This window comes from Equus caballus, chromosome 2, assembly GCF_041296265.1.
Source record: "Equus caballus isolate H_3958 breed thoroughbred chromosome 2, TB-T2T, whole genome shotgun sequence".
NCBI classification, from domain to species: Eukaryota; Metazoa; Chordata; class Mammalia; order Perissodactyla; family Equidae; genus Equus; species Equus caballus.
The window spans coordinates 24173811-24195706 of NC_091685.1; the positions used below are offsets into that span (position 1 = coordinate 24173811).

Consider the following 21896-nt stretch of genomic DNA (forward strand, 5'->3'; position numbering starts at 1 on the left):
CTGCTTGTATCTTGGACTTTTGACCCTGTAATGGGAGGGGAGGGAGGAGAGAGAGATGGATGACAGACACCTTGACTTTCCCTTTGGCAGTACTAAGCAGAAGAGGCCCACTTTGGGGTCCACTGCTTAGAGCAGACAACATTTTTCCTTCTAAATGTGGGCCCAGCCCCAACCCTGTCCCTCCCCCATTAAGAAGCAGCAGCCACAGCCAAGTTTCAATCATTTAATTAATTAACACCTTTGAATGAAACACGCACAGAGCTTTTTCCTGTGTCTCACTCAGGCTTCAGGGAAGAGGGAATGGATTGTTTGTATAGACATATCAAAGACTCAAAAATTTAAAGAAATATATATATATATATACTTCTCTCTCTAACATTTTCATGGAAATTAAAAATCAGAGGCTTTTGGTCTTTCCATTTTCACTAGGTCAAGCTCATTTACCCAAGAGGACAAAGAAGGGTTGCCTCTTCTAGATCCTCTTCTCCTTTGTACTCTGTCCCACCCAGTGGGGAAACAAGCTCAGGAGATTCTAACTGAGGATAAGGAGCTCGAGTAACATGGGGAGAGGGGAGGGAAAGAGAGAAGGTGGGCTCCCTCCCACCTCCAGCAGTTCCAAGGCTGCTGCCAGGGCCTGGTTTCCTAGAGGCTTTGACCCGGGTCCTCGTTCCCAGGGGGTTGGATCAGGAGCTCTGAGCAGAGCAGTGCTTACTGACTGTCCTTCCCGGGCTCACTGGGCATGCGCAACACAAACCCAGCAGTAGCTTGCTGTTACCCAAGAGCAAGGGAAGAATGTTGGTTTACAGCTACAGGGAGAAGACAGTAGTGAAAGAGGGCCAGAGGAACCTGGTCTCTCCTACCACATCCCCTGCGTTCCCAGCTCTTGTTCTGGGAGGGGGTCAATCTCTCTCCTTGGTGGAGGAGAAGAAGCTAAAAGCGAGGTCCCTTGCCAGGCTCAAGCCTGAGTCACCGTTAAGGAAAGAGGATGGAGATAGAAGGGGTGGCCCTGGTGGCAGCCATGCTGCTGTGGAAGTCACAGGGGCCAGTGGGGAAGCCATCTTACCTAGATAGGTGGCACAGGCTGAAAACAGAAAGGTCGTTAAAGTTCCTGGAGGAGAGATCAGTAGAAGAGGCTGATGTCTAGGGGGCAACCACCCAGCCTGCTCCCTAGGAGCACGGAATGTCCCTCTCATTGACTAGGGAAGAGCCTGGAATAGAATGCACTTTTGGCTTCCCATCCTTGTCACTCAGCATCTGCTCCCCCCAGCAGAACCACCTATGCTGAAAGGCAGCTGCAGCAAAGACATGCACGAAGACAAGGAAAGAGAAAGGTCAGACGATGAAATCCAGAGGGCCAGGCCCGGGCCCCTTGCCCAACTAAGCTCCTCCCCTGCCAGACCCTCTCCCCCATCCACCTCCTCAGGACTTCCTGCAGTTGAAGGGGACCCAGCTTTGCCACAGCCCGTGGGCTTCTGCCTCTAAAGTGTCGTGCCTGCCTACCCCAACCTGATAAAATGAAAGGGGGAAAATGCTTGGCATTGCCAAGTGCCAACCGAGATGACCCCCATTCTCTTCTCCTGCTCTCTGAGGATAGAGAGCCTGTGGACCTCCCCTCTGGGTCTCTCTCCCCCGACCCATTTGGGTCTCCCACTTATCCCCTGCATGCAGCACCTGGCAGAGCCGGAAGGCAGGAGGGGTGGTTGGTGGTAAGTTGAGGCACAGGAAGGCTAACCCCCACTGCACCTTTGTGCTTTGGAATTCCACAGTCCCACTCCTGCCTCCAGCGTGGAGAAGCCTGTGGGATACAATGACTTGCCCACCTCCAAGAACTAAGAAAAGGAGCAAACTGGTTTGGTTTGGAGGGAGGGGACAGATTGGTCCCAGCTATTGGGCTGGCTACGAGGGATTGATGCTGCTGCCATGTAAACAGGCCTTTGGAATGTGGCTTCACGGGCCCTGGAGGATGGACATGCAGCCACGTTTCAAAGTGCTTTGATTCTGGACTACAGTATGTGCATGATTTGGACATGAAAAGAAAAATAAAAAACTCAAGTGAGGTGTTCTGCTCCCAACTCTGTGGCCTCAGGGCCAGCAGGGGGCGCAACCACCCACTCCCTCCAGCTACCTCTTCAAGATGAGGCTAAGGCCAAGACTGAAGTGGCAGCTGCCAGAGGTGAATCCATTCGGGAAAAGGCATGAGAGCTGAGTGACTCGGAGGACAGATTGACGCCAGGCTTGCATAAATATTGAAGGCGGTGAGTTAAGGCTGCAGGCATCCTCTCGATTAGGTTAAGTGTCTGCCGTATCCTTTCATCCTTGGAGCTGCTCAGGTCCCTGAGATTGTACTCCTGGGTTGGGCCAGCAGTGTCAGTGAGGTGCCTAGTGGTCAGACCAGCTCTTTCTGGGGGTCTGTGGGGAAAAAGAAGGGACACTCAGCAAGGGGACCTCCTGTCTTGGTTCTGGTCACCAAAGGCCCAAGGCACATCCTCACCCCCTCAATTTACTGACCATGCGGCAGCTCTGGGTTAGACACTACAAACGTTCTGACACTCATACAGTATCACTTGACAGTGAGGAACTTGCAGCTAGGATGGGCAGGTAAAATGGCAAAGTTGGACTCCAAACTCAGTAGTTCTGACTCCAAAGCCCCACACACCATGCTCTTTCACTGTAGCTCATCAAGGGGTACAGTTCACCCTTCCCAGGCATCCTGAGACCAGAGAAGTCTTAAAGATGCAAGAGCAAGTCCTTCACGGCAGGACTTCAGATATCTATTTCCCATCACCAGTGATGGGCCCCACTGCCCACTGTACCTGAGCTAGGCAGGCCCAGCTTCTGCTCCTCTGGACCCACCAGCTGCAGGACACCTCCATTCTCCGCCAGCTCCCCCTTAGTCCTGTCCTCGGCATGGGGGAGCCCGTTGGTGGGAGGAGTAGTAAGAGGCTCAGCCCGAGGAAAGCTGGGGGAGGCAGGTACGGGGACTCCCACAGAGGGCTTGCGGGCCACGGGTGGGGGAGCCTTAAGTGGCTTCTTTGCAGCCTGGGGTGGCCGTTGCTCCGAGATGCTCCGAAGTTCAGCCACCAGATTCCGCTGAAGGTCTGCCTGGGTCTCAGGGGACACAGACCGCTCCAGCTGCAGCTTCTTAGTGCCCTTGGAGAAGATGAAGCTGGCCGTAGAGGCAGGGGACTGGGGACACCGTGGCTCTACCTCAGGTGGTCCATTGGACTGGGCACTCACAGGGCCCTCGCTGGCAGCCAGACTGGAGGCCTTGAGTCGGACAGCAGCATGGAGCCCTGAGGAGGCGGCAGGTGCTGGGCTGGCCCGCCCTGACAGGGCCCTTCGTAGTGGCTTCTGGGGGGCCAACGGCCCTGATGCTGGGGTTGGAGCCACTGTGGGAGTGCCCACAGAGCGCAGCCGAACCATCTGCAGGAGCGAGGGCGTGACCAGAGGTGCACCAGCATCCTCCCTGGGAACCCCACTGCCCTTGTTGCAGCCCACGGGTTCTTTCCGAGGGACCTTGGCCAGAAGCCCTGTGACAGAACCAGCAGGAGGTGGGGCTGGTGGAGCTGGAGGAGGGTCTGGGGTACCATGGGGCTGGCTCTGGGAAGAGACAGTAGCTGAGGGGGGCAAAGCAGCCACGGAACTGACAGTTTCCGGGGGGTCTGAAGGACCTGCACACTCAGGGCCCGTCACAGAGAAAAAGGCCTCCTCAGGTGGAGGGAAGTCAGCCATGGACAGGTCCTGCTCCTCGGGTGCAGGAGGTGGCGGAGGGGGCCAGTTGGGATCTTGGAGGGGCTCCTCAGCCATCTCTGGGGCAGATGGGGCCTCCTCAACCACCTCTGGCTTCTTAGTGGGTGGGGGGGGTGGATGATAAGATGGGGGTGGAGATGGTGGGGGTGACTGGTCTTTGGCGGCAAGGGGAGACTCCTGTGGTGGAGTCAGGGCTGTCTGGGGAGTGGGGGGGGATTCAGGACTGGCATCAGTGGTAGAGATTGGCCCAGGGACCATAGCAGGGGCAGTCGGAGCAGGGGCAGCTTGGTTAGGGCTCTTGGGCTTGGAGGGAGGTGGGGAGAAGGGGGCAGGCACCTTGGGGTGAGGAGGTATGACAAACCTGTCACCCAGGATGGTTGACATCTGTGGACCAGAGCGTTCTGAGGGGGCTGGGTCAGAGGAGGAGGAGCATAGAGACGTGAGGGAGGAGGAGACAGAGGCCCCAGGAGATCGAAGGGAAGTGACTCGCTCTGGTTTAGGGGGTTGAGCCTTGCCTGGGGAAGCAGGGGCCCCTGCTAGACCCTTGGGAGGGAGGGTAGGGGTACCACTTTGGCTCGAGTATCCACTGGAGGGTGACAGCGTCCGTTCTGGGGAGCGCGGGGGGCGCCGAGAGCCACCCGGAGATAAGCCAGGCACCCAGCTGCCTGCTGAGGTGGATGGACAAGGTGCTGCCCCCATCCCTTCTGACCCACCAGTGGTGGGCGGCCGAGGCAACTGTGGCTGCTGCTTCCGCTCAGGCTTGGGAGGCAGCCCCAAGGGCCCATCAGGTGCTGCTGAGCCCCGCTGATGGAGCGAGTGGGTCCGGCGGGGAGGTGGTGGCGGCCGCTTCAACTTACGTAGGGACACACTCCGGCCAGACAACTGCCCACTACTCCGAATGCTGACAGTGTCTGAGGCCTCAGCTGTGCTGCCCCCACTGGGAGAGCCCCTCCCGCTGCCCCCCTGGGGAGGGGGTGCCACACTATTGCTAGCCACAGAGCTCTCTGGCCGGCCCTCAGAGCCACCCTTAGAGGAAAGGGTGGAGCCATCAGACACAATGGTCTCAGAGGACTGAGAGTGGCTCCAGGTGTCACTGGAAGAGGAAGGGTGGCGGCTGTGGGGCCGTGGGCTGGAGACCGAGGAGAAGCGGCCCAGTGAGCGGACAGAGGCCGGGCTGGCCGAGAGCAGGCTGCAGCGGCTCAGTGTGCGCAGGCTGCAGCGGCCCAGGGCCACCACGTCCACCGTGGGTGGCAGCACAGCATGTGGGATCAACTTCGACAAGTAGGTAGCCTGGGGCGAGATGGACATAGCTGGGCTCATGGGCTCTGGAGGCCCTGCCCCTCCTGTCAGTCCAGGCACTGCTAGGGACATGGGTCGGGTCACTGGTGGGGGCCGGGCCCCTGTGGATCGTCCAACAAGGGTGTCATCCCGGTAAACACGGTCGATGTGGCGCTGCAGCATGGCCTCTGCCTCGGTACTGGCCTCTGCCTCCAGTGCCTGCAGGGACACCCGGGCCCCTGTCGCTGAGGCCAAGCCCACTGGGCGGCCATCCACCGTGGGGATGCGCACAGCATCCCGTGGACCAGGAGGCCGAGGAGTGCCTGGTGCCTCACGCTCAATCCGCAGGCCTAGAATGGACAGGGAGGATGTGGGAGTCAGCAGAGGGGTTGGCCAGGGCTCCCCACCCACCCCTGCTGCCCTCCTAACTGGGTGCTCACCGAGTTCCTTCTGCACGTGCTGCGGCAGTCCCAGGACGGTGCTCCGCCTCTCCCGCCGCCGGCGCCCGGACTTCCCAGATGATTTGGGAAATGAGTCATGGGGTCGGAAGGTGGAGCCTGGGGGTCAGTCCAGGGGAGAGAAACCATTAGAGCAGGTCTCAGGGCACACTGTGCAGAGCACAACCTCTGTAGAATATTAATAAGAGCTCTGCAAAAAAAGATTTCCACAGTCAAACAGGCGTGGGCAAAACTAAGTCAAACAAAGCTAGGACACTTCTTTTCTGTAAGACTTCTGGAAGGCTTTACTAGGTCAATAATGGTCATTTCCATTTAGTGAACATTTATGATGTGTTAGCATGCTAAACACTTGGCATTCATTCCAATAACGTAAGTACTCTTATCCTCATTTTTATAGATCAAACAGAAGCTCAGAGAGGTTAAGGACTGGCCCAAGGTCACCCAGCTGGTAAGTAGCAACACCAGGCTCAAATCCAGGTTTCCTGATTCTTAACTGTCCTGCTCTGCAATTAATGTGCATTATGAACCTCCCAGAGGGTACAGTGTTTCCTGAATTCACAGAAGCACAGAGCCTTGGGAAACACTACATTAGGAGGAAAAGGGGAAGCTGCAGGTGCTGGGACCCAGATGGTGCCCACCACCCCACTCCCTGTTCAAGAATCCCGGCTGGTGAGCAGACACCTTTGCGCTGGATCATCTCCGAGCGGATGGAGAGAGCATCCTCTGCCGTGGAGCTCTCCGCTGTGTAGGATGTGGTCTGGCTGCAGAAGGAGATACTATCTTCATCTGGCCCTGTCCGGGAGGACTGTTGAGGGAAAGAAGGGGATCAGTCCCTGGCCTGGGACCCAGGACTACCCCAGAGGCCTGGGAGGGGCTTACTGTTGCCTCTTCAGGGCTTCCCTTTGGCACTTTTGACTCAGATCCCCCCGCTGCCAAGCATCACCCAGCACTGAGCAGACATCAGCCAGAACAGCCCTCAGGGGTCATCTAGTCTAGCCCTTCATGAAACAGGAAGGAAACAGAGATCCAGAAGGGTTCAAAGACATACTTGCCAGAGGTCAAGCAGGGAGGGAAGAGTAGAGTCAGGACAGAGCTGGGGGCAGGGCTCACCTGGATGCTCTGGGTGTCTCCATGGTCCCAGCCACCCTTGTTCAGTTTCTGTTTTTCTGGAAGACACCAGAATGGTGTGTTGGGCTTAGCCCCTGACCTTGGGAGCTGAGAGTAGCACTGGAAGGGAGGGGGAGGTTACCTTGGTGCTGTAGGGAACGCAGCCCCTCCTGGGCCTGTGTGTGCAACTCCTCCAGGTGAGGCGGCCGCCCACTGGGGAAGAAGACATTGTCCTGGTGCTCATCCACCACAGACCCTGGCCCCTGGCCGGGACCTACACCTAGACGTTTGTCACCCTCAGCCTTGGCAGAGCCTAGTGGGATGGAGGAGGAAGAGAAGTGAGGCAGGCCCAAAGGCATCTGGGCCCTGGGGATGCACAGGCACCACAGCAAGGGCACCCACAGCCCCCAGACTGTACACAGCCCTGCACATACATGCAGTGCACACCTCCCCCAGTCTGTACACCCAACCCACAGTTCTGGAGCATACACGCAATACACAGCCCCCATGTACATACACAAACCACACCCCAGTGTACAGATATCTGAGTACCCACCCCATACAAAGGGCCCTACAGAGGGCACCATACTCAGGGCACACAGGCCCACTGTATATGCACACACCACCCACAGGCTTCAGCTTGTATACAATCAAACAGCACCCAAGTATAAACACATCTGGGTACCCACACCGCACACAGGGGCCCACATGGAGCACACCCAATCCTTGTGTATACACACAATATCCACAGTCCCCATTCTATACATACACAAACAGTACTCAAATATACATACAACTGTGTATCCACACATCACTCAGGGGACCATGGAAGACACCCCAGAATACACACAGCCCGTAGCAAATACACTTCTCGTCTCCAGATCCCAAGCTCCATTTTACAGGAAAACAAACCACCCTTTTTGTTCACCCTCTTGGCCCAGGTCCAGAAAGAAGACACACAGAACACTAGGAAGGGGTGGCAGTTTGCAGGGGTCATAACGAGATCCCCAGGAAGTTCTGGGGGGAGGGACAAACCAGGTATATGGCCTCTTGGGTCCCCTACTCACCCATGTGGCTGTCCCTTAGTGGAAGGATGGGGCAGGGCAGGGGAGGAGGACCCAGGCCCCTCTAGCCCTAGCCAAGGCAACTCTATCCTCTCTTGGGGGAACAGCCCCAGGTATCCCCCTCTCCTGGAGGCCCCAGCCCCTGGTGCAGAGGAGCTAGGGATCTATTACAAAGGATCCTGTTACAGGCCCCGCCCATGGGGGAGCTGGTCATCTAATCCCAGGAATGGGGGGCTGTGTCAGCACTTTGCAGCCCCAGCCCCCCTTTAAAAGGAACCCACAACATAAGCAAAAGCGCTGGCAGGGTCATGTGACCCTGGCAGCACCTTATAGAGGGGCAGGAACAAAACAAGCCCTTTAAAGGGCCACACCCCAGGATGCCCCAGGATCGGGGTCTTCAGTTCAGACACCTGCCCTTTCCTCCTTCCTCAGACCATTCTTCAACAGCCAGCTCCTGCCCCAAGGAATCCACAGGAATCCCACAAAGTCAGAGCTGGGAGGTCTCCCAGGAATCCATCCAGTTGAGTCTCACCTAATCCCCCGATTTTACAAGATGGGAAAACAGGCTCAAAGAAGAAAGGCCTTGCCAAGGTCACCCGCAAATCACAGTCAGACAGAGCCCGGATTAAACTCCAGGTTCCCAGAGGGGGCTCCTGGATCACAGTCAGATGGGGACCCTCTAGCCCCCACATCTTACTCCAGGCCTAGGAGAAGGAAGCCCAGCTCCTAGGAGAAGGAAGTTGCATAGGCCCCTCTCTCCAAAACTTCTCCCCGGGGCATCTAAACAGGATTTCACTGATCATGCTCCCCAACTTCCAGGGGCACCACATTCCTCTCTACTCTGCTCCCCACATGCCATCTTCCCACACACACTGACTGACCTGGGAGGGGGTGCCCCACGTCTCGGAACTGAGGTATTGGGATGTACCCAGTGAGGTGTGGGTACTCCTGGAGAGAGGCAGTCTCACCCAAGGGCTGCAGGCTTCAAGGTCAGAGCCACCCGGATCCATCCTCCCAAACGCAAGCAGGGCCCAGACAAAGGCAGCGGGAGAGCGGCTGGACAAAGGCTCAGGCGGACAGGGGAGTCTGGCCTCATGACGAGCCCCATCCCCCACCCATTACCCTTCCCCGGCCTGGATCCCCTACTACAGAAGGGTCTGGCAAACGGAGGTGTCGGGGATCCCTCCTCTCCCCCCCCAGCCACACCCACTCACCCTTCTTCTTAAAGAGGCCGAGGAGTGCCGGGAGGTGGCGGCCCAGGAACACCACCATGACTGCGGGCGCCACTCGGACTGTCCCCTATCCCGACCTCTCCAGAAAGCTGGGCGACGCCTTCACTATAACCCGGCACTGAGGGGATGCGAGGCCACCCGCCCAGCCGCAGAGCGCCAGCTCCAGGCAGAGGAGGGGGAGGGGCCGCTCCTCGCAGGTCCTCCTCCCACCTTCGCACTGAGCCCGCCCACACGCCGACCCCGCCCCTCAAGCGGAGGGCAGAGGCAGGGGCCATCCCAGGCTCTGAGGGGGAAACTGAGGCCTGGAGTCTGTGGGTGCTCACCGCTGGTGGAGAGGATGACTAGGGGGGCCGAAGACACTCGATTCCAGGGGCAGACCACTAACCCTATCCCCAAGTCCTTTTCAACTCAGGAGCCAGAACTAAGGCAGGGGACCCGCTGCCAGATGGTAGGTGGAAGAGCCAGTAGACTAGACTTGGCATGGTGCCCACCCCCAAGTCTTCCTTGCTGGGGAGGGTAATTCCCAAGGGAAGGAGCTTAGCACATGGAGCAGCCAGGTAGAAGCCCAGGACTGCCTGTGGGGAGGGCAAGGCCACTGGCTGAGGCCCCAGGAGGGGTGGGAGCCAGCCCAGGACACAGCACTGGGAAGACACCAAGATGCCCAGAGCAGAATCACAGTGGCTGGAGGTAATAACCCCTCACGTGTATGTTCAGCCTCACACTTTCCAAAGGACTTTCTCCCACTTTGGTAATGTGGCATCAGTAGCCCAGAGAAGCACTGTGAACTCCAAGGTCACACAGCAGCAGCAGGCCTTCAAGGCAGACCTCCTGCTCCTCCAACCCAGGATTCTTCCCATTCTCCTCACTCTGTGACTCAGTGACTCTGCTGGATCACTAGGTGGGGACAACAGAATTAGCCAAGAAACAGCTCATAGGTAAGGGCAGTAAGTGTCGGGGGGTGGGGAGGGTGTACCTGGAAGGAAGTCAGGTCCAGGTTCTAGTCCAGCTCCACCACACACAAGTCACGAGTTCATATGGAAACAAGGCCAATAACTCCTCTTTATAAGATTGCTATACCCACTCACTCAATCAGCAAATCTTTATTAGGCTAGTGTTGGGGGCTACGGCTATGGAAGAGAACTATCTCCTTCACCAGTATATTCCTAGTGCCTACATCAGTGCCTGGCACACACTCTGAGTTCAATAAATAGTTGATGAATACATGAATGAGGTAAACTAACTATAACTTTAGACAGTGAAGACCGCGGAGCTGTGACAGGAAGGCGGTACCTTTGGGGGCATCAAGGAAAGCCTCTCTAAGGAAAGGCCATTGGAACTGAGACCTAAAGAATAAGGAGCCAGCCAGGGCAAGTGCTGGGCACTGAGCCTTCTAGACAGACGCAACAGCAAAGGCCTGGAGGCAGGACTGGTGAGTTTCCCAGACCAGAGAGGAGGCCAGTGTGGTTGGAACATTGTGAGCAAGGGAGAGAATGGCAAGAGGGGAGAGGGCAGGAGGGGAGAGGGCAGGAGCCAGGCCAGGTAGGGCCCCACAGGCCTTGGCAGAGTCTGGATTTTATTCCAAGAGCCCCAGAAGGTCAGTATGAAGGTGAAGCTGGGTGGTGACAGTGTTAAAAGAGATCCCCTGACAACTCCAAAAAGAGTAGCTGAGACTGTGGAAGAGAAAGTCTGTGAGCTACACAGTGCTGTCCCCCAAACGCGCCTGAGGACACCCCTCTCTCCCAGCACCTGTCCCTGTGCGTCCCCAAGGATCTAAGCATTCATAGCGGCTCCTTCCCCATTTGTTGCCCCACCTCTCCGAGACCAGCCAAGCAGAAGGCTGAGTCCTTGCTCTCTGGAGAACAAAGTTCTGTGGAGCTGGAGAGTGCATACCCACAACTCATTGAAATCTAAACAACAAGCCTAAGAAGTAGGCTCTTTTATCCCCATTTTACAGAGCAGGAAATGGAGGCCAGAGTGGGCAAGCATTATAAAGCGGTAAATGGGGTGGCATTTGCATTCAAGACAACTTGAATCCAAAAGCCACACTCTGTGTGCTGTGCCAGCTAAACCTGACCTCCCCTCCAAAGAAGGCAGCAGGACTCTATCATCCCCACGAGTTCAGGGTTGCTTGACCACGTCCTCCACTCCTCTCTCTCAGGCCAGACCCATCCACCCCTCTTATTAGTCCCACTCCAACAGAAAAGAGCAGCAGACTGACACTTGTAATTAATTCATGCCAGCCACCATGCCAGGTGCGGGTGGAAGGCAAAATCTCTGCCCTCATGGGTCTTACAACAGCCCTTGGAGGAGGTCTTTGAAGACACTCTCCTGGAAATTGTCCATGGACCTGTGAGGCTCAGAGAGCCAGGTGACCTCCCAAGCTCTGGCTGCCTCCAAAACTGGAGCTTTAACCATACAGGACACAGTCATCCGCAGCTTCCCCCTAACCAGGGACACTAAGGGCTGAGCTCCAAGTCCGGTCGGGGAACACCAGCTCATCAAGGTCTCAGGTCCACAGCTGGCAGTCAGGGCCACAGCTGCAAATTCCCAGTCTGATCCAAGGCTCTCACACTTGATAACATCCGGTTGCCCCAGCAACACCCCACCCCCCACCCACCCACAGCGTGGCCAGCACCCCAGGCTTCTCAGAGCCACCCCAGGCACAGGTCTACACACCTGTGGCTTGCTTGGGGCAGAGCTCAGCAACCTGAGTCTCAGGTGGAGGGCAGGGACCTCACAAAGAAACTGAGGCCCAGGCAGTGGAAGGACCTTGCCCAAGGCCACACCTTGAGTCCGTGTTCCAGGACCTTCACAGTCCAGAGGCGCGCAACCTGTGGCTGAGGCTCACCAAGCAGCCTCCGCCTTCCCCTCCTCCCCCACCTGCCTGAGGGAGGAGGCTTCCCAGAGCTGAGAAGATAACTTGCTCCTGGCCACGCCCCTAATACGCAGGGCACACCAGGAGGCACACATGCAAACTCCTGAGCTCAGATACAGTCCCCGAGCAGAGGTATGCAGCACGCACCTCCATAATGTCACTGGGGCCACCCTCACAGGTGGGCACTCTCAGGACCACGTCCACAAAGCACACCCAGCCCACGCTAGTCCGTGTCCTCCTCACGCACGAGTGCCACTACACAGACTCAGCAGGGCCCTGCCAGGTGGCTGCATGTACACGAAGGTGGGTGCATTACCCACCACTCTGGGGCTTTCCTGAGCCTGGGGACAGGGAGAAATGGGGGACGGGCCCCCACCCCCCAAGGCCATGTGCACATTTGTGCACATGCGTACCCACTGTCTTGGCAACATCCTCCATGGGGTGAGGTCTCAACCTGCCCCATTCCAGAACAAGGGGCGGGCATTGCGGCGCGCCCACAGCCAGGCAGGCCTGACTCAGGGGAGAGGAATGAGGGGGGAGGGCACAGCTGCCCAGGTGGCCTCGCTCAGGAGCCGAAACCCTCCAGAACTGACCCTGCCAGCAGCACCTCCTCACCCGCCGCGGCTTAACTGCCCCTGCCCAGCCCAGGAGCCAGGATTCAGGGCGTTCAGAGGCCCTAAGTCTCAACCCCTCACTGTACCTGTTAACAAATCAAGGCACAGAGTGGTGCCAGGGCCTTCCCACAGGAGCAGAACCCGGGGTATATAAAAATTTTCTTCTTTTAGAAGCAGGACAAAGGGAAGTGAATGTAACACAAACTTCCAGCTGGAGGCACTTTACAGCTCTCTAAACACTCTCTTCTACCGTGCAGCAGAACACCTAATAAGAAACCTGAAAGGTGCAGTGACCTCCCCTTTTTACAATCGAGCACAAGGAGGCTTGAGGGAAAGTGACTTGCTCAAGGTCACCCAACCAGGAAGTGGCTGAGCCCACAGTGGAACCTGGGTCTCACTCCAAAGGCCTTAGTGGCCCCAAGTCTGAGGAGGCTCAGGGGTCAAGGAGGCTGCAGCCCTCAAGAGGGGCAGTTCTGTGCCCCACCTCTGCAGAAGGGGAATCTCCCTCCTGCCTTCCCTCCATGGGAAGCCCCGCCCCAGCGTGGGCAGAGCTGACAAGCCGGTTCTAAGGTAAATATTGGGGGGCAGGGAGTGCCTGGGACAGGGAGGGGAGGATCCCATCCTATAGACGCCTGGGGGAACAGGCAGCAGTGGAGGGAGGAATTAGCTACAATAATATTAATAAATGTCATAATGAGTTTCCGGGTCAGTTTCTGCTCCCCAAAATGACATAATAATCTCTTTCCACCAGGGTGCAATTCTGACTTTCCAAAGTCCCTTCCTTTGTTCCTTCAAGGCATAACTCCTCATTTTACAGATGCAGGAGAGGCAGCCACCATGGAGCCAGGAGAGGAAAAGACCGGGAGTCAGGAGGTCTGGATCCCACGCCTTGAACAAATCAGTCAGCCTCTCTGGGCCTCAGTCTCCTCATCTTTAAAATGGGACTAATACCTACCTCAGGGAGTGCCTGGAAAAGTTAAAGAAGGCCATGCAGCCAAGTGTCAACACAAACTGTTGTAATCAGTGGGAGCTTCTGCCTCTCCGTGCAAGGGTAGGTAAAGGGCCCTCTCACGCCCTTCTGCCTTCCTACTTACTACACAACGAGAACGAACTAGCACTTACTGAATGCCAATTGATTGAGACACACATGGTGTCCCTAAATCTCCCTCACCATACAGAGGCACTCCAAGGGTCAGTGACTTGCCCAGGGTCACACAGCTAGTAATGCAGAGTCAGGATGTGAGACCAGCTCTGACTGGCTGCAAAATCATGTTCTTCCCAGATTAGTGGTTACCGGAGAGGAAGGCGGTTGGGGGATGGGCATAAGGGGTGAAGGGGCACATATATATGGTGACTGACAAATAATAATGTACAACTGAAATTTCACAATGTTATAAACTATTATGACCTCAATAAAATTAAAAAAAAAAAAATCATGTTCTCCCCATGCCACCAGAGGCCTCCTCTCCCACCCACTTCCGGAGCTCTCTTCAAGTCTCAAGCAGAGTTAAGGACCATTATTAAGATAAGGTCTGATAAGGGACACTTAACATCAGCTCTCTATCAGCCCCTCAGTGACCTCGCCCTCTCTGGTGGCCCTAACCCCCTTGTTTGTGAGAGAAGGGAATTCCGAGCCCAGACCACATATCCCACTGCCCTGGGAGTCAGGAGTCCCAGGTTTGAACTCGTACCGCCCCTTAGTTATGGCATGACCCCGAGCCAGGCACGGCCCCTTTCTGGGCCTCAGATTCTCCATCGGTGAGGTGGGAGGGTGGGAGAAGCGATCTCTAAAGAGCATGCATGACTCTGACCCTAGAAGCAGGGCAGTGGTCCCCCACTTTGGGTCAGGGCCTGGAGCAGCAAGGAGGTTCAGCTTATCTCAAAGCCCTCAGACCAGAGAGGGCTGGGCCAGCCCCTTATCTGGAAGCCCAGAGCTCCCCACAAGCAAGTCCGGACAAACAGTTGGTCACAAGTCTCCCCCCCATGAAGGGGGAGGAGACAGAGGGAAAAGCTGGGGGGGAGGGGGGTAGAGGAGCAGGCCTTCTCCCAGCTGTGGGGCCTACCAAAGACCCCTGGCGTTCCAGTTCAAGGCAGGGGAGGGATGGAAAGAATTCCAGGGAGTCTGACTCCACCAACAACTCAGTCCCTTCCCTCTGTCTCTTCATCTGCATGATGGGAACAATAAACCCAAGCAAGAGGGCCGTGTGTGTACCTGACAGTGCAATGCACGGGAACTGGAGGAGGGTGGTGTGGTGGGGTGCTCTCTGGGCTCCCGACTCCTATCCTCCACCATTCCCCGAACCTGCCCGGGACCAAGTGCCCAGCTGGCCTGGGGAGGGGAGGGTTGAGCTGGATTCCTGACAACCAAGGCTGATCCATCTCAGCAGGCTACAGTGTCTTTCCAGTGGTGGGGAGGCCTCTCCCGGTTTGCCCTCAGCCCTCACCCTTCTCTGCTGTCCAAGGGCACTGGATCCATGGGGACCCACCCTTCCTTGAATCTCAGTTTCCCCCTCCTACTTCCCACCTGCTCCCTCTCAGAGCCCTTGGGGCTTCCACCCCTGCCTCTCCCCGGCAGCACTTCCTCCACTTGTGCTCCCTACAGAGCCCAAACCCTCCAGGGCCTCAGGCTTTCTTTGCCCAGAGGACCTGCAGGCCCCTCAATCTAAGAGGCAACCCATCTATCCCTAAAATGATGAAGGGCACAGACTTCGGAATCTGACAGGCTTGGGTTTGACTGAATCCCAGTTCCGCCATCTCCCTGCTGAGTGGCCTTGGGCAAGTGGCTTCACTTCTCTAGAGCTCCAGCTTCCTCATCTGTAATAACAGGGGAGAATAGTAGCTTCTAGCTTGTAAGACTGCTGGAGGACAAATAGATTAATCGATGTAAGGGGTTAGCATACGGTCTTAGTATCCTGCTAGCGTCCCCCAGCCAAGCAGCCTCAAGCAGAGCCTTCACAGCCCTCTCCGGCCCTTACTCCCAGCATCAGATTAATCCCAGGTCCCATCCCTTCTGACACCTCCTCTGCAGTCTCTGCAGCTGCCACTCCTCTCCACTCCCACAGCTCCCACCCTGTCCCCAGTCCTCACCTCATCACCTCTCCCCTGGATTACTGCAACAGCTCCAGACTGCTCCTTGAGCTTCCACTCTCACCACCCCGCCCCCCCCACCCCCCAACTTGTTCTGCCTGCCCCCGCCCCCACCCTGAAGCCATCTTCCTAATGCCTCACTTTCGTAGGCCCCTCCCTTACTCAAACACCTTCCCTGGCTCCCTATGGCCAGTAGACTCCAGCCCCCTCAGCTTGCCTTGCATTCTTTCCCTCATCCTCTCAGGGACTAATCACATGTACTCAAGCCCCTGCCCCAGACCAGGGCCTGTGACAGCAGAGGCTGAGGCCGGAGAGACCTGAGAATCCTTGGCATGAGTCAAACCCAAGGGATTGACCATCTCCTCAGTTTCCTAAAAACTGGCCCCAACCCAAAAGCCTTTTGCTATATAGCCTAGAATGTTCCCCAACCTCCCCTCCCCTCCCCCACTTCCTTCTCTGTTGCCTTGACATTGTTTTCTGGTTTTTTAGGAACATCTTAAAGCCTGATGGACCCTTGAGTTGCAGCAGGAGCTGGAAGAGCACAGGACTGCTAGAAGCGGCTTAAGGCCAGCAGGCAGGAACTGCCAACACAGCTCTCTTCATCTTTCTCTCCCCCACCACAAATGGTCACAAGTCTGGACCCACAGTTGGTTTTCAGGAAACCATCAGATCAGAGTGGCCGGGGGAGGGCAGATGAAGAATGCAGCCCAGCCCCAGCCCCACTCCCTCAGTGCAGAGTCGAAGAGCAGAAGTAGGTGGGCACTGGCCTGATTTCAGGACTGCTGGGGCAAGCAGTACTGGAAGGTCCTGGACTCTCTCAACTCACCTTCTGAGGAACCCTCAGAGATCCTACCGGAACTTCATTAACTCTTTTCCTATTGTTAACTCGATTATCATTACTATTCCTCAAACCACCACAGGCAAATGACCTTGGACAAGCCCTCCCTTCTCTAGGCCTCAGTCTCTTCATCCACAAAATGGCTAGCCAGGGCTGTAAGGGTTCCAGAAGCCACCTGAGCTAAACCCCTCTCATTTCACAGGCAAGGCCCCCTGTAGTAGCCAGGGAGATCCAGAGAAGTGAAAGCAATCTGCTCAAGGTCACCAGAGCCACACTGAGAACGCAGACCCCTAATTCCCAGCCCAGGCTCTTTCTATCCCCCGAGTGGAGAGATGAGATCACCAGGCTCAGTTCTGAACCTCTAGGAATGTGGGCCAGCCTGGGAAGACGTGGGTGGATTCTCCCACTACAGCAGGGGGCCCCCACCCCACCTCCTCCACGATTCTCTCACTCCCCAAAATGAGCAGGTATCCGTCTCTGTCAGAGACCCCTTTTCCTGGGGGGCGGTGAAACCACCACGCTACCCCTGCTCCATCTCTGGATTCACCAGGTGAGGGAACTAGGCACCCTCGACAGCTTCTCCTCCAGCACCCCCTGAGACTCTGGGGGATACCCTGAACTGCCGCACCCGCTGGAGGAAACCAGGAATCTTGTCTCCCAGCCCTGGGGTTGGAGGCCTTCCCCATTCTCCCCACCTCCCCCCAACTTGGAGGCTGGAATGTGACCCGCGGAGGGATCCCGCAGCACGCTGGGAAGGGCTGCGTTCCAGCTCGGTGGCTGCACTGAAAAGGGGGAGATGCGGCAGCGACCACGGGGGCGGGGGCAAGGGGGACGGAGAGAGGCAGCAGCGGCGGCGCGGATGGGGGTGGGGAGAGAGCCCAGAAAACCAGTCCGACTCCCGATCGTGCCAGATGGAGGCGGCCCGGAGCCTCCAGCCCCCCGTTTCCTGCTTCTCCCCTCCACCTTTGTCTCCCCTCCCTCCAGCAAACTTTCAGGCTGTTGGGGGCTAAAGCCTGGGGAACGTGCGTGTATGTACAAGTGCCTTCGGGTCTTTGAGCCTGACTGTGTATCTGGTTGGTTGTGCAGTTTGGAACCCGTGTGTACATCTGTGTGCCTAAGACGCTGGGCAGCTGTACCTACATGACTGATGTGTGTATACGACCGTGTGTCTGAATCTGCGCGTGTGGTATAGTTCGTGCGGCTCTGTAAACCGTATGCACAGGTATATGTACAATGTCTGGAGATCTGTGCGTCTTACAGGGATGATGTGGGAGTGTTTGTGTATGTGATTCTGTGTCTGCATGTCCGTACATCTGAGTGGGCGTTGTGTGACTGTGTAAATTGTGAACATGTACGTGTGTTCGCCCGTGGGTATTCGTGTGTGTGTCTGTGTGCATGTGAGGGGTGGGGTCTGTGCGGGGGATTCCTGGCCCTCCCACCCCCACCAGGTCCCGGGAGGGGGCAGCAGCGGTGGCGGCGCGGCTGCGGCAGGGAGACCCTCCTCCCCGCCTGCCCCGCCCCCACCCCCGGCCCCTACCTGCCGGCCGCTTCGCCGACCGCCCGAACCGCCAGAAACTGCGGACCCGGGGGCCGCTGGGGGCCTTCCTCTTGTGGTGTGAGTTGCCCATGGCGGGCACAGGAGCCGGCGCGGGAACCCGAGCGCAGCCCAACCAGCCCGGCCACCGGGCCCGCAGCCGGGGCAGGGAGGCAGCGAGACGCGCGGGCGGCCACCGCAGGCGCCCCCAGCCCCAGCTTGGCCACGCCCCCGGGTTCTGCGGCCAATGGTCGGACCAGGGGCGGGGCCGGAGGGGGCGGGGCCTGGTGCGCGTCCCGTAGGCTCCGCCCCTCCTAGGACCTGGGAGACCGGCTGAGCCGCCCCGCCCAGAGTGCTCCGGAAAGGCCCGGCCTATCCAGGTGGGGCAGGCAGGCCGCCTGCTCTCCCGGTCCAGGAGCCGCCTCTCTGAGGACTGCAGTGGAGCCAAGAGACGAGGGGACGGGCTCCAGCAGGCGGAGTCCGGAGCCCTGCTGCTGCTTGGGCCCACCAACCACCACCCCGTGTCTCTGTGCCTGTGTGTACAAAAGTATGGATCTGACTGTATTTCTGTAGTAATGGTGTTCAAAGTAATAGTACCAACATTTATACAGCATTCTCCTCTTATCTGCAAGGATGCGTTCTAAGACCCCCAGTGGATGCCTGAAACCGCAGATAGTACCGAATCCTATATATACTATGTTTTTTCCTACACATACATACCTATGATAAAGTTTAATTCATAAATTAGGCACAGTAAGAGATTAACCATAATAAAATAGAACAATTATAACAATATACTGTAATAAAAGTTACTGTAGATCTTAGCAACCTCCGCATAGGATTTTTTATCTTTGTTTATCAAGTCGAGAACTTTCACCTTTTCAGTTAAAGGAAGCACGGCTTCTCTTTGGCATATCCGAATTGCCAGCATCACTACTCTTGTACTTTGGGGCCATTATTAAGTAAAATAAGGGTTACCTGAACACAAACACAGAAGCACCGCAATATAGCGACAAGTTGACCTGATAACCCAGACGGCTACCAGGTGACTAACGGATGGTAGTGTATACATGGATACGCTGGACAAAGGGATGATTCACGTCACAGGCGGGAGGGAGCTGGACGGCGAGAGATTTCATCACGCTACTCAGAATGGCAGGCAATTTAAAACTCATCAATTGTTTATTTCTGGAATTTTCCATTTCCTATTTTCAGACTGCAGTTGACCACACGTAGCAGAAATTGCAGGAAGAGGAATCGTGGATAAGGGGACTGATATACAGCACTTACTATGTGCCAGGCACTGTGATAACAGCTTTCATGCATTCTTTTTTTTTGCCCACAAAACAATTCTGAAAGGTAGGTACTTCTATCATCCCCATTTTACAGACAGGGAAATTGAGGTTCCACGAAGTCAACTGACCAGCCCAAAGTCAAACAGCATTAAGCTGCAGAGCTAGTACTCAAACCCAGACTGACTCCAATACCCACTGCTCCATGCCGCTTACCCCTCCACTTTATCTGTGCCTCTGCATGACTTTGAAGGGGGGGCACGTAATTGGGCATTTGTAATTGTATGCTTCAAGGTGGCTGTGTAGTTCTGTATCTGTGACCCTGAACATGTGGGTTCCTCTCTGTGTAATCCTGTGTGTGACTGTGTGCCTGCATCCATATCATTGAGTCTCTTTCCATATGTCTGGATGTGTGCTTTTGTAAATCTTCCTATGTAATTGTGATTCGCTCTCAAGGTGGCTGAATATCACTGATTTTTGTGTGTCTGAGTGAGTACCAGTCTGCCTGCATGCATGTAAGTGAAAATAGGTTTGTCTGTAAGACTGTGTGATTGCATGTGCTTTTGTGTATGGGTATGACTGTACCATTGTTTGTGGAGTGGACGCCCACATCTCCATTTGGAGGGTGTGTGCGTATGTAAGTAATGGAGTGTATAGGTAAACATACATGAAACCACCCATGTCTGTGCATCTGTGGAGCTGTGTGCCCCTCACTCATCTGCGCTTACACAAGTCTTCATCTTTCAAAGCCCAGGCCAAGCTTCACATCTTCTGAAAGTCCTCCAGGCTCCCCAAGGCCCCCCCCTCCGTGTCCTCAAAAGTGTCCTTGTGCCCGGGGACGTGTCCAGGGCCCCATTTCCTGGGCAGTGACTCTCCTTCACCATCACTCTGCCCTGTCTCTCCAACGAGGGGCAGCATGGGGTAGCAGAGGGAGCGCTGGGCTGGGAGTCCGGAGCCTTCGCTTCTAATCCCCATATGGCTCATCCTTTCTGCCACCTGGGCAACCCCCTCCACTACACCATGCTGCCTCTTAGGCCCAGCAGCTCCAAGACACCCTGTTCCCTCCCTGAAAAATCAGAGAGACATAGCTGATCACCACACTCCCTGAGGCCCAGCTCTTGCTAAAAGTCTGAGGTTGACAACAGTGAAGTCCCTGAGGGGCTGGTATTTTCTTCATCCATCCAGAAAAAACTCATTGAGCATATACTATATACCAACCTGTGTGGACAGGTCCCTGCTCTGAACAGAGAAGAGAGTCCTAGTGTCAATGCTGGAAGAGACCGGCTAGCCCAATTCCCTTAATTTACAGATGGGGAAACTGAGGCCCATGAAGAGGAAAGGTGGTATGGGGTAGCAGAGAGAACATTCAAGGGTAAAGTCGAAATCCCTTGGCATGAATCGAGTGAGGACAGGCGTGCAAAGAACCTAGAAGGATGTCTGGAACATAGCAGGCGCCTTGGCCTTGGCAGGAGGCCTTAGAGGAGCTGCCCACCGCCCCTGCCACACACACATATTCAGCCTCACCTCCGACCACACCCCTCTCATTCTCAGAGCTCCAGCTACACAAAACCGCCTGCCTCTCCCCAGTGCACACCTCGAGGCCTTCACACATGCTCTTTCCTCTGCCACTTTTGCCTGGAAGATCCTTTGTTATCCTCAAGGCCCTACTCCTCCAGGCAGTCTTCCTTGCACCCCTACCTCCCCCAGCTCAGTTCTCCGTGCTCCCACAGGCATGAGTGCTGTGCTCTGACATAGTCCTGACCACACCTCAGGGCCCCCCTGCACCCTGGGTAACACCAGCCCAGCACTTGTCTCAAGACAACGGTTTGTTTTGGTATCTCCCTTTCCCATCAGAAAACAAGTTCCTCAAGGGCAGAGGTTGTCTCCCTCCTCTTGGTAACCCCAGGCTCAGCACAGTGTCTGGCCCACAGTAGGTGTGTCATACATGTTAATGGAAACTGGTGGAAGTGGGGATGATGGCACCTAATACTGGTGGAGGTGAAGAGGCATAGGCAGCAGGGTCCAAGAGAGACTCTATCCCGATCTTACATTCTCCCACCACAAAGGCTGTGCTGGCTCCAGGATCCAGGAGGAGGGGTTTTGCCAACAGCCAAGAGCATGAGAGAGCCTGGGTAGGACTGGTGGGAAGAAGTAGGTGGTGTGCAAGGCGTAGGGACCAGAGCTCCTGGAACCACAAGACAGGACTGGAGTGCCTCGTGACTCTCTTAGAGAACGGTGGTGAAGGCCTCACCTGCCTAGGGGCTTGGAGGAGAGGTGTCCTAAACAGACAGGAGGCCCTGCTTGGAAAAGACCCCACCAGCAGCCTCCTGGGAATCATGCACTTTGCCAGAAAATTTGGGGTTTAACTCTTTTGCAAGCTAAGCCATCTGACTCCCTTCCATGCCAAGCACAGAGCTGGGCACCCTGTGAGTGGAACTGACAGCCTTTGATGAACCGACCCCGGAGGACAGTGGAGCACAAGAGCACAGAGTCCCGTGGAGTATAATAATGGGGAGGTGGACAAAGTTTTTTGTTTGTTTATTTTTGTTTTTTTTGAGGAAGATTAGCCCAGAGCTAACATCTGCTGCCAGTCCTCCTCTTTTTTGCTGAGGAAGACTGGCCCTGAGCTAACATCCGTACCCATCTTCCTCTACTTCATATGTGGGACGCCTACCACAACATGGCGTGCCAAGTGGTGCCATGTCCACACCGGGGATCCGAACTGGCGAACCCCGGGCTGCTGAGAATTGGAATGTGCGAACTTAAC

At 56.1% G+C, this 21896-nt stretch overlaps 1 protein-coding gene and 1 long non-coding RNA gene across 5 annotated transcripts in view; one reads left to right on the forward strand and one right to left on the reverse strand.

Moving 5' to 3' along the window:
• Positions 1-209: 209 nt before the first annotated feature.
• Positions 210-21896, reverse strand: part of NHSL3 (NHS like 3) — a 28323-nt gene continuing 6636 nt past the window's right edge. The window contains exons 1-7 of one of the 4 annotated variants that reach the window (XM_070260474.1): positions 17841-18091; positions 6736-6906; positions 6597-6652; positions 6168-6291; positions 5469-5585; positions 2814-5378; positions 210-2409 (exon numbers count right to left, since the gene is read on the reverse strand). In XM_070260474.1, coding sequence (XP_070116575.1) covers positions 2387-2409; positions 2814-5378; positions 5469-5585; positions 6168-6291; positions 6597-6652; positions 6736-6906; positions 17841-17931 — 3147 coding nt within the window. In that variant the 5' untranslated portion in view covers positions 17932-18091 and the 3' untranslated portion in view covers positions 210-2386. Of the gene's footprint in view, positions 2410-2813; positions 5379-5468; positions 5586-6167; positions 6292-6596; positions 6653-6735; positions 6907-8538; positions 8802-8871; positions 9094-17840; positions 18092-21896 lie in introns of those variants that run through there. The other 3 variants (XM_001499821.6, XM_070260475.1, XM_023634182.2) reach the window with 3 other exon arrangements.
• LOC138923192 (uncharacterized) lies at positions 5883-13896 on the forward strand. The gene is made up of 2 exons (XR_011436468.1): positions 5883-5934; positions 13196-13896. It is a non-coding gene; the product is annotated as an uncharacterized lncRNA (long non-coding RNA).